Source organism: Pararge aegeria, chromosome 21, assembly GCF_905163445.1.
Source record: "Pararge aegeria chromosome 21, ilParAegt1.1, whole genome shotgun sequence".
Taxonomy (NCBI): domain Eukaryota; kingdom Metazoa; phylum Arthropoda; class Insecta; order Lepidoptera; family Nymphalidae; genus Pararge; species Pararge aegeria.
In genome coordinates this window covers 7,144,428-7,157,023 of record NC_053200.1, presented here as the reverse complement: position 1 = coordinate 7,157,023, position 12,596 = coordinate 7,144,428, and the positions used below count along the sequence as shown (strand labels likewise).

General features: G+C 36.2%; 1 protein-coding gene across 2 annotated transcripts in view; it reads left to right on the top strand.

Moving 5' to 3' along the window:
* LOC120633528 (tyrosine-protein kinase Src42A) overlaps positions 1-12,596 on the top strand; it is a 102,003-nt gene that overhangs the window by 83,704 nt on the left and 5,703 nt on the right. For both annotated transcript variants that reach the window (XM_039903761.1, XM_039903759.1), the window contains exons 4-5: positions 7,699-8,026; positions 9,808-9,986. In XM_039903761.1, coding sequence (XP_039759695.1) covers positions 7,699-8,026; positions 9,808-9,986 — 507 coding nt within the window. The remainder of the gene's footprint in view (positions 1-7,698; positions 8,027-9,807; positions 9,987-12,596) is intronic.

The following is a 12,596-nucleotide window of genomic DNA, read 5'->3' as shown; positions in this document are numbered from 1 at the left end:
CGTTGATATGATGATAATGATGATCAATTTCTATATAATATAGTCGTTAACAACAAATAAGTAATACTCATATTTAGTAAATTGAAAATAAATTAGATAACCTCGCGTTAACCTAATCTCGGAAAAATTAAAACAAAATGGCGAGAAATATTTCTGTTTATCGACATACATAGTAGTAGTAGGTACATAGTAGGTACACACAAAAACCTGTAATTTGTAATACTTTTCTATTAATATGCAAATTTTATTCACTTTCACGCGTTAATGTTTTGCTCCATATACATTATTAAATATTATTAAAAGTAAAACCCCAAAGGAGCCTTCGAAGAATGTCGTCTGATGGATGAAGCGAATATGCTAATGGTGACATAGTTATGCGATAACGTGCCGTTTTATATGACGCGATGTTATGGTAATACATGTTGAATGTTGATATATGTTTCTATTAAAGACTTGACATACCCTTGGATTTACAACCTGTAGGAATTTATTTCTGTATGAATATATTTTATCGTACCTCTTTGGCTTCGCAGTTGGCATATTTTTTCACAGATTACGATGTCGTTTTCGGGCCAAAATAACTGGTGATAGCCTTCTAGTTAGCACTACGGCTTCACTTTCGGCCGCACCACTAACTTTCCTAACTTGTGTGCGCTTTAAGCAAGCAAAATATTATTACTTGCTTTAACGGTGAAGGGCAATATTGTGAGAAAACCTGCATGCCTGAGAGTTTTCCATACTGTTCGCAAAGGCGAGCCCATCAATAGGCACTAGGCCAGCGTGGCTGCCTAAACCCTTCTCATTGCAACAGTAGACCCGGGCCCTATAATGGGTTGATAGTGATGATAATGAATATATTTTATAATAGTGCGAAGTAACGAGGGGCTGTGCAATAGTCGCGCCAAAATAGGTTTTGTTTGAGATTCTTTGATAAATTGTTGTAGAAATTATGACGTATAGCAAATCCTAACGACTATAACTATGACTGCTTCTATACCTTTTTTTTTACTTCACTTTTAGTTTAAACCCTATAGGTTTCATTAGTTGATTTTTCCATTTGATGCTATCCTCTTGCTTTATGATTACCCTGGTCAATAACTCTGTGCACGTCCCTGCTAGTTATATTCATTTTATTTAACTGATAATCTTCTGGGTTCGCGAATTATGTGCAGTTTCAGTGGATACCTACATTGCATGGCAATAAAATTTGATAGTCGCTCGCGTTTATTCAGATTCACATTTCCCAACCCAGTGTGCGGTTTGGACGCGGATAGCGATTGCACCACCTTGTGTTTAGTAATGCAATGCGAATTATTCGATGAAAATAAGCAGTGAGTATTGTTCTTAAACTGCCTCGATGGTCTGGGTTGGTCAAACTTTATATTTCTCGTCGACTGTTTTTAGGATTTGGGTTGAGCCCTTTTGTAATATAGAGACTAGCTTTTCGCCTCATTTGAGCCGCTCGTAACTATGAGTCGTAATTATATTTATAATAACCATAAACTAAACGTTAACTTTACGTTACTAACGTTAGTAATAGCAGAGCTTCTTATGATTGAGCTCGGCCGGGGAAGTACTGGCGTGCTTATTTCTGACCCGCCAAGCATCATTGTGTGCCTGAAGGACGTGGTTGCCGATGTAATTGCAGGTAAACCCTAATGGCTTAACACCTACTTACGCCTCAAGTTTATGGACGCAGCCAATCCTGAGTGTTGCTGTGCTTATATTTCATCAAGAAGGGCATGGTCTCACGTGCTCTATCGGTTCTGATTCTTATTAATAACATTTGATAATTTTATAATTGAAGGAATGAGGAGAGTGTACACTTTAAAGCGCTCTTTAAATTTTTTTACATTCGCATTTTTATTTTTTTCACGATATTAGTGAAAAAATACAATATCCCCCAGGAAGAAAAAAGGCCAAGAATACAGTTACTGCTTAAGAACTTTGTTTAACGGTCCTTTAATTTTTGTTTTCTTTGCTGAGAAATAAGTTTTATACTTCCTGTATTATTTCAATGCAGGACAAAGACCTCGACCATTGAACTAAACGAATTATATTTTTGATACTTTCTTTCTTAAAAATCATCATCGACAGCCTGTTTAGTGTTGCATTTAGAGCTTAGGTGGATCTAAATAAAACCAGGACTTTATGCGAGTTATAACGATAACTATCACGTGTTTTTAGGGATAATACCTGAGAGCTTAACGTGCTTTCTGAATCACGTTAGTTTTGTCATCGCCAATTCCTCAACAAAAAAAACAACAAGGCTAGGGCCTTGTTGTGTTTTTGTGGGCCTTATTAATAAAATGTCAATAGACATTTTAATTAAGTTCGAGATATACATATGTACTTACTGAATACAGAAACTCTACACTTATTATGCAACACATACTTATTATGTGGAGTAAGCATATATTTTAGAGATCAGTATCACACTGCTTCCGTGGCAGATTCAATAGTAAGTAAAATAAACCGATAAGATCGGATGGCTGTTATGTCAATGAGGGCTGTCAAGCTTTAGATTTCAAATTAAATTACATTACCGCTTTACATTACTGTCGCAGGTAGCCGCTAGATCCAAGCGGCACAGAACCTTGGAATTTGTAACTCCCTACAAAAGACCTATGTCCAGCAGTGGACGTCTATCGGTAGATATGATGATGATGATGACTGCTTAGACAAGTTTATATCAACTCATTGCTTCTTTATCAAATATACTTTAATAGAAACAGTTTGCTGAAATATAATAAACTTATGATATTCTAGAGTAATTTCGTATATGTACAACTGAATGTGCTCAGTTATTCTATTTATTCAGAGCGGAAATCGAGTTCGGACGTCTAATTTCTCGGGGTTATGTGCGATTTATGCAATTTAATATCACTTGCTTTGACGTTGTTGACCTGCATGCCTGAAACCTCTCCCCGCGATGTGCTCAAAGGCATGTTACGTGGAGTACGGTTTAAACTCCCGTGCCCTGTTATGGGTCGTGAAATGATAGTGATGAGTTAAGAACAATCATCTCTGGCAAGCAATAATACTAAACGGGTATTATTACCGGTTAAGTATTATGGTTTCCCAGAGATGATTGTTCTTAACTAAGTTTATTTAAAAAAAAATGGTTAAAATAATCTTATTTATCTTCGGGCATATTCCGAGGAAGTGACAACCCTGATTGCACTTTACATATCTATGCATTAACTGGTTAGCCCGCTATGTTCGCTGAGGAAAGTAAATATTTAACTTCCAAGAAATTTTGGATACCACGTATCTTTTAACCTGTTACCACGCGCGTTATTATGACCCACCGCGATGATTCAAACTAATACTAGGGAAAGGCTTTTTAAGTAGGGATACGTATTACGTGCTGGTAGTGGTACGTACCTCCTCCTCCGCCTATTTAAGCCCAAATGCTAAGTTAGAGGATGGAATGTACTAAGTAAGAGCTTAGAATCACCGAGTTTAGAGTAGCTTGGTGAGGCGGCAATATCCCAGTTATTGGTACGGGTTTCCTCTTTAATGAAAAGAGAAGCTTGAGAGCTTAGACCCACCACGCTTCTGCAATGTGGGTTGGCGGGCTAAACGGTTAGGATCACGTGTTAGTGATGATAACCAGGACCGAAGAAACGCGCTCCTTGAGGCACGGGCGTAGACATCGTCAATTAGGTATCTAGAAAATCTCGAACCTACATTATCTAGAAAATCCGGAAACTCGACATAATACACTACATAACCGGGAATCGAAAGCAGAACCTCTTGACCCACAATGCCCATTTAAGTTTTCCAATAAACTATACAGCATAAAATGAAATATGAAAGTAATAAAAAAAACGGCTTGTCTACAGTACACATAGATATAGCCTTTTTATAGTAGGTACTTAATGTAGTTGCAGTAATGCTGTCTTAAATTTTCTCTCACAGTTTAGCATTTTCCTTATTGACGTAACTAGGTTTATTTCGTGCCAATTTACCTAAAATTCTAGTGCCTTAAAGGCCCTGAGTCCAAACACACGCTAAGTGGCGTAACCGTTTAAGACGTCACAGTGCAGTGCATAAAAACGAATGTCAATGTTACAATAATAAGAAGATATATAATTACTAAAGCTTTGTGCAATGTTGCCAAAAATAAAGAATTTTCTTTATTTCGTTCCTAAGAGTTACGAAATTGTAAGGATTATGAAGTATATAGGATTGTTAGTTAATGCTCTATTAAATAAAGTCGACGACTACGAGCCGATACGTCCTTTTGACGATTCTTAGTTTTTATATAGATGGTCTTTTAGTTAATTTGAGCGTTGTATAATTAAAACTCCTATCTAAGGTTACTTTAAAACAGTTAGTTTCATAAAACACATTTAAAAGTCTGCATATAACTAAGTTATTTTGAAAATAGAAGTTCTGGGTATTCTGGGAAGACTTAACCATCGGAACTCATAAATATCTACCGATAAATTGAGTAGATCCGGGATTTAGCCAAAAGTGTGGAGCCCGGGGAGCTACTGAGATTTTGTTGGTCGGTAGAACTGCCACATCAAACAATCGTCAGGGGAGAGACATACAGTACTTTATCTCCTGACTTCTTAATTCAGTTATATTTTCTAGAGGTTTGCTTGTATTTAACAAAAAATCAGGCTAATCTAAGCAAGCTTGAAAAGATAAAAAGGCACGAATGCTGTTTTGAATCTATCAAGATTATTCTAAATAAATAAATACCTGTTTAATTTCTAAATTCTAAGCCTAGTTAGTCATAATTTATTCTAGATAGATAAAATACTATCTTGTTTTAGCACAAAGTGTTATAGTTTCTGAAGCTTTATGGTGATAAGCAAAAAAACGTGAGATGGAATGCAAATATAAATACTAAAATATAAATATTTTGAAGGTCATTGAACTTTTGTTACGGTAACATTGCATCTTGATTTTTAGTGCAAAAGTGCGTTGCACTTATTTGGAAATACTGAAGGCAGTACATCAATGTGACATGTTGCGTAACGGTTGCCAGTTTTTCGCATCAAATCGAGTTACCAGGCCGCAGGGCGTGATTACATCGACTATGCTGGTTACGACGCCTATTTACATATTGCTATTTCTGTCTGCAACTCTAAATTAACTTATTAGCGGCCAGGCTAAAAATAACCTGCAGTATAATTTTGATTAGGTTCTTTTTTAGATTGCTTTAAAGTTTAAACTTAGCTAGTCATTTTTAATAATAGGCTATTAAGACTATTCAGGATTTCGGTTACAGTTGTTGACTCATAATTAATCCACTTTGTCGATTTACCGGACCGAGGCAATGCAACGGAAAATTAGGTTTGTATTTTCCGTGTACTTTTGTTATAACCATTCTATGAACGTCGTACGGAGACGGTAAGCTTTGGAGTAAAAGGTTTTGCATAATATGTTTGGTATTCAAGCACATCAGAATATGTAAAAATAATAGCTATTAATAACTAACTGCGCGTGCTAAAAGTTCATTCACGCTGTTCGAAGAATAAAAAATAGAGTTGTATTATAAATAGAGTTGTATACTAAAGAATTCATATATTAATAGTATTAAATTGACCGATCACAATATGATAAGACATGACAGGATAGGGTTCGGTGCTGTACGGAATGGTGATTTATTACGCATTCACAATCATAAACTCTAGGAACTTTTTTTTCATCATCGTCATCTCAATCGATGGTACTCCACTTCTAGATATACTTTGTTTCCACACTCCACAGACTCGTGGCGCTCGCGGCTAGCGTCCTTCCGAGCTATGTGCCCCGTCCATTGCCACTTTAGTTTTGAACTCCTGTCCTAAACCTAACTCCGTCCTAGTTCGACGACCGATTTGCGCAGTGGGAACACTGCTTTCTTGTCCAATTTCTGTTTCTGATTCCCACAACTGGTAAATGTTTGTGTGATTAACATGAATGTTTTTCAGTAACTGGGTATATATACATATATATATATTTTATAAGTTTTTATGTAAATCATTCATAAAAAAATATCAGTCATCTTATTACTCATAACACAAGCTACGCTTACTTTGAGGCTAGATGCCGATGCGTGTATTAAAAAAAAAATTTGGTTACGCAATAACTAATAACTTTGGTTGTTCTACCGACCCACTTACTTATTCCTCATTTTAACACGAGCCGTTTCCCCATTCGATCAAAACCTAAAAATTTTAATAAATGATCAAGGATTCGATGGGCATGCATGGATAGTACCACCAAAAAGTTTTGGATGGCAAACCGAACCGAAGGATGGGAAGAAACATGAAGGATATGGGAGTACGAAGTTTGAAAGAAGTTGCTTCCGATGGGCACCAGGGCTGTAGATCTTAGGGGATGATGATAATATAAGAACACAACGATGATATCTCTTCAATAAAATGCAATTTGCATCCTAACATTGATGTGGCACTTATCAGACCAAAATAGCTGGGAACACTCGTTGCTATTAACACATTAAAAGTGTCTACTATAGGACTATATGCTTCGAGCACTAATAAATTTATCTGATATTCTGTCAGCAGTGAAAAATATCTTTATGCGAATGAATTAATAACCTATTTTCCTTAGTTTTCCGATGACAATTAAAATGTGTCGACCGAAAATATTGTTTATTTATCGAGGCCTATTTGAATAAAGTTTCGACTTGACATTGCTAAAGGATTTATTTATTAATAGTATCACACTGACTGATCACGACACGATAGGAAGACAACAGTAGCTTTAGTACAAGATTTTGTCGCTCGCAATAGAGAAGTAGTTTGCGTGTTATGGAGTACTTGAACATCGGAGTAAAATGGATCTTATTTGCTTTGTTTTAAAATTAAAATTAGCCTTTTAACAATTCTTCAGGTCGAGCTTTTGACAGAACGTTTGGAAAACAAATCAGAAGTACAGGATTGGTGACTCTTAAACTAGTGATATTAGGTCCATTTTACTTTACCACGGAGTTTAATAATCGAAAACGATTCGTCGACTGCGAGCTGGCAAATCTTGTACTAGGGCTATAGAGCCGGTAACTAGTCACTGCCGCAGTGGCTCGCCACCGCCGTCGCCTGCAACCGCCGGTTTCAACTTACGCGTTGTGAATTAAAAATTGCCTACACATCTCATGTTACGGCAATGACACGCCGCCTGTCCGTCTGCACTTTTATAGACCTTTCTGGCGTAGTGATCTTATAAGACAAAGAAAGGCCTTGGATTTGATTCCCGGCGCAGCTGGACTGTCTCTGGACACTAGACCATATCACGATTGTTTTTGAAAACATACCGTACCAACCCACTTACTATGGTACCGGACATGAAGTAAAACTGTAAAATACCCTTCAATCATGTTAGCTCACTACTATCTTGGTCTTCTTAAGAAGTTTTGGCTGTAGTTTGTTTACAAAATACTAAGATTTAGATTGTCTCAACACACCGGGGGGCAGTTGGGTAGTGTTGCATAATATCTGTCCTTACCATTGCAGACAATCTCTATGTTTGTACTTTGTAACATTTCAGCTCATCGCTCTGAATACATGTTTAATTGCAAGTAAAAGTCATTAGTTAGCAAGGTACAGTTTACTATTCACTCATGGAGGCATGACAATCACAATTTTACGGCCCATTGTTCCGCTATATTTTTTACCAACTAACGCCAAAGCTGACCAATAGTCATTCTTTATTTTTATAACATTACGTATTTTTCAGGTTGAGAAACCGGTTACTGAAGGTCTCTCGCACCGAACGAGAGATCAATGGGAGATCGACCGCTCGTCACTAAAGTTCGTACGGAAACTGGGTCACGGACAGTTCGGCGAAGTATGGGAGGGCTTATGGAACAACACCACGCCAGTCGCCATCAAAACGCTCAAATCCGGCACAATGGACCCCAAAGACTTCCTCGCGGAGGCGCAGATAATGAAAAAACTTCGGCATAGCAAACTTATCCAATTATACGCCGTGTGCACACTCGAAGAACCGATCTATATTATCACAGAGTTGATGAAGAATGGATCACTTTTGGAATATTTACAAGGTAGGGTACTACTTAGTTACAAATCGCATATTGGTGTCTATTTATTTGTACACATATCTTTGATGTTTGATAAGGATGGGCACTACTTTTAGTGAACTTCTCATGCTCTTAGAATTATTTATGCTAAGTGTAAGCGGGCTGAATTTACTTTTTGTGCTCTAGTGCTTAATAAGCGTTTAGAGGAGACCATTTCTGGCATTCTTATGTTTTGTCTTTAACATTTTCCATGAAAGTATACAATAACAAATATTATTTGGCCAGAAATCATTCAAATTAGCATTAGGCAATATAGCGTAGTATTCTGTGTCATTTGTCTCAAACGCCAGGGGTCCATCCTCATCACTGTTTCATTTCCACGCAATCGAAGTGTAAAGCAGAATGTATTATTTGGTCACAAAACCATCCCCCACTTAAGTCCCTACTTCGGTCTAAAGGTCCGGGGTCCGGGGTAAAATGACTTGTTTTATGCACTTATTTTACAATCTGCCATTACCACAGCAGCCCACTAAGCCGATGTTACGAATTAATTTCAGTTGTAAATTAGCTTTGCTAACAAAACATTAGACACGCCATCACGCAATAATGAACGGGGTATTAATGCTTTCTGAAGACATCGGCTAAATTGAATTTTTATTTTTTCTATGAAATTAATAAAAATTATAAACCATTTAGTCGTGAAGTAACTTTTAAACTGAGCCACGCTTGTTTATTGTAAGATTACAACATTCATTTTTTTATTTTATTGCGATTTTGTAACAACGTATTATTTGTTTGATTATTGATTTATTTCCTTGTACGCGGAACTAAACTAGCTGTACTAGTATTATACCGGATTAGCGATTTTTATATAATCAACTATATCAAATCCGTTAATAGTTCTAGTCTGGCAAGCCGTTTCCACACTTGCTTTGGTTCCGGTACCAAATCGGTAGTAAACATCTGCCTTTTCTTATTTATTATCAATTCACATCCATATTTGAAAATCGAGACTGTGTTTGTTGGTAACCTTTGTACGACTCAACCACTGAACCGATTTTGCATAGACCGTTTTATTCGTTATATTAGCGTCTGCAAAATTTGGTATGATAACGATACAACGAATGTAATTATTATACCACATATTCCTAAGAAAAACTAACATAATATGTTATTTTTTGTAAGGAGTAAAAAAATGTAACTGTTGTCCGCGATTCGCCAGCGATTGTTCTGGTTTCTATAAAATTTTGCGGGAACCGTTAATTTTCTCGGTGTAAAAGTATCTTCTTTTTTTTTCAAAATTCATCGAGAACAACAAACAAAGACACAAGCAACAAAAAACAAACGGGTTACTTTTGCATTAAAATAAAGAAAACAAATTAAGATAAGTAAAAATAAATTACACTCTTGTTTTTATACACTTCTTATGTTACACACATTTATCATGTACCCTTATTAAATAATGGATGAGAAGCAGGCGTTACTTTCCGGAATTTCTTGATATATTATGAAAATTGAGCAGAATTTGCTATCCTCCGCGAAACTTAACTATTATTCTTCGTAATGTTAAACATCTCCTGAGAATGCTCCGGTTTTGGAGCGAAACATGCGTAGAAGGTACATTGCCGAAGATCTGTTTAAAAGAATGAAGGAAGTTTAAATTACACCATACAGATTCTCCTGCTTTTCACGTAGTATATATATAAAATTAATTGTTTAATTTTCCATAATATCCCTTAAGATATCGAGTACCTACCTGCAAGTATCGCAAATATTCTATCACTGATAATATTCTCGCACCACAGGTAAAGGTCGTGGCCTAAAGCTGCAGCAGCTTATCGACATGGCCGCCCAAATCGCCGCGGGCATGGCGTATCTGGAGTCCCAGAACTACATTCACCGCGATCTCGCTGCTAGGAATGTCCTCGTCGCCGAAGGTTGCCTCGTCAAGATCGCAGACTTTGGCCTTGCTAGGCTTATCAAGGTAAGCTATTTCGTAGAATCAACCAAATTGAATTTATGTGGGTGTTTTTTTTTGGGTTGTCCTTATTTATCTTTTTTGCATTTTTCGTGTCTAGGAATTGCTCCGACAAATGTATGCATATTTCCTCATTCGCTATATAGAACTGTTTTCGTATGTGGAGAAATTTTCCCTATTTGACTGGCTAGCATCTTATGGGCTCCAAAACCTGTCTGGATTAAGCAGAAAGGATTTTGTAGAGCCCATAAACTATTATAGAGAAACTTAAATAAATTGATTTTCAAGACACACGGTAGTTTGTCAGCAAAGAGTAAGGAATTTCTATTTCTGGATCCTGTACTGAAACAGCCGTTTCAATAGCTAGGTAACTTTACCTGTAAAATTTGGAATTTATTCGGACAAATTATGTTACTGTTAAAAAGGCGTCACATAGTCAATCCGATCTTTAAATGGTCTAGGGCCTCTGAAACTGCACCGCTAACTACAGTTTATCTTACAGCCATCTCGGTTTTAATTATTATTCATTGTAAACGCAAGGCCGTTGCAATAATTGCGATGGAAAAATTAATGCAGACGACATAATTATTGTTAACAAGGTAAAGAAAACTGAGCAAAAGCCGTTTGCCCACAACATTCTAGCTCACTTCATTTCACTTTGAGGTTAATCGCACTGGGTGGCAATACCCATACCGCAATGTTTTGTGCCGTTAATAGATACCACAAGTTTTCCACAAAGTTGACCATAACTCAACTGTTTGCATATCTAAATACAAATTAACTAACTATGACGTCTAACGATTGTACTGATTATTTATTAATATCGCGAACTGGGGTGATTACCTTATCGACGACGTGGACCTCCGTGCCGCAATGGTTACCGCTGTGGTTTTATAAGTGGGACGTTCCAAGTTCGATCCTGGGCGGGGAAAATTTATAACTTCTTATTATGTGGGAGGTGTGGGCTAGTAGCTAGTTAACCGTAGCACTCTAGCGACTAAGACGTAGGGGTATGGCTTTAATATGACTGCCATACCTCTAACGTGTTAGCCCGCTACAATCTTAAGCTGCTTCATCACATCAGGTGAGACTTTAATCAATAGAGTCTAGCCTTATAGTTTATAAAAAAAAACTAAGGTTTATTTTATTAGAAAAAAATATAAAACAATAATACAGTAGTATATTACTGCCCTGAAATAAAACAATTCATGACCGAGTAATAACAGTATTCTGTCGAGAATTTCTTCGGTTTTGCCTCGTCTTTTCAAGAAAGCCAAAGATGTGAAGTCGAAGTAATTTAAAAACTTTATATTAAACCAGGCCGTTCATAATAATACCGGTCGAGGCTTGTGTGATAGTATTTTATTCTAAATTGCTAGAAACGAATAAAAATTTAATTCAAGAAACAATAGTTCATACAAACCTACGCAACAACTGCACACTAACTAATTTCGACTGATTAAATAACTTCGGCTGTTTTGTGCTATTTTATTTCTTTTAAAAAAAACATAATATAATTAATATCATGTCTTAAAATATGTTTCTAGTAAATTAAATAATCGTCTATTTCTTTTATTGTAGCATGAGTTATTTTTATTGCGTACCGAAAAGAGTCAATTTTCCTTTTCAGTTGTAATTAGGAATCTTCCCAAAACTTGCTTTCGGCGAAAAAATTACAGTTTTAATTTGGCTTTGGTCATAAGGACCCCGCCTCATGGACGCCGGCTTAAAGCTATTAGCATCATGTGAACGTGTTTTATATCTTCTGAAAACGATAACGTTACTTAATAGTCAATTTTACTATCGCTTGTGTAACCTCTAGTTAGCTTCCTTAATGGACCTTGTAATGATGTCACTGCACTGTTATCATATTTATGATGTCATGAGAAAATTTTATTTTTATACTTACTTGGAAGAGTAGACTTTGTGGTTTATTGTTAAATATATTACTTCTGTTATAGGATATTTATCTTTTGTCTTTCACGATAAGTTATATTGTAACAACCACGTCTGGAGGTATGCGTCACTTCAAAACAACTTTTCTTACATAATTCGAAGGTCATGAGGAAATTATAAAATTCAGCTGTCTTTGTGTCCTTTTTAACATATTTTATGAATATTAATTCCTAAAGTATTTTCTCATTTTCAATATTCTTGCGTGATACCTACTTATTCATTTGTTGCAAGATAACCATATAATCCTGAGAACGTAGCAACCACGTGTATCGTGAATCGATTAATTACTTTGATATACCTAATAATTTTCCTTAATGATTTGTTTGATGATATAGATGATCATGACTTTAGTTCGAGAGTATTTTTTTACCTGCAAGCTTATTAAAGGATTTTAATTTATAAAATATTAATAAGTAACGTTTTTTAGGTACTGTAAAATGCTGTTTTAAGTTTAATTTAACAAAAGTTTTACCAAATCGCAAATCGCTTAAATTTACTCTGACGGTGGAGTCTCTCAACACTCGCAAAATTATGTATATTTTTATATAATTATCTTCGTACGCGTACGCGTACAAAACATAATTAGGTATAAACCCACAAGTCGCGTCTGGGCAATTAGACGACAATTCCTTCGGTTGCTTAGCTCCTCGGGTTTCCCTT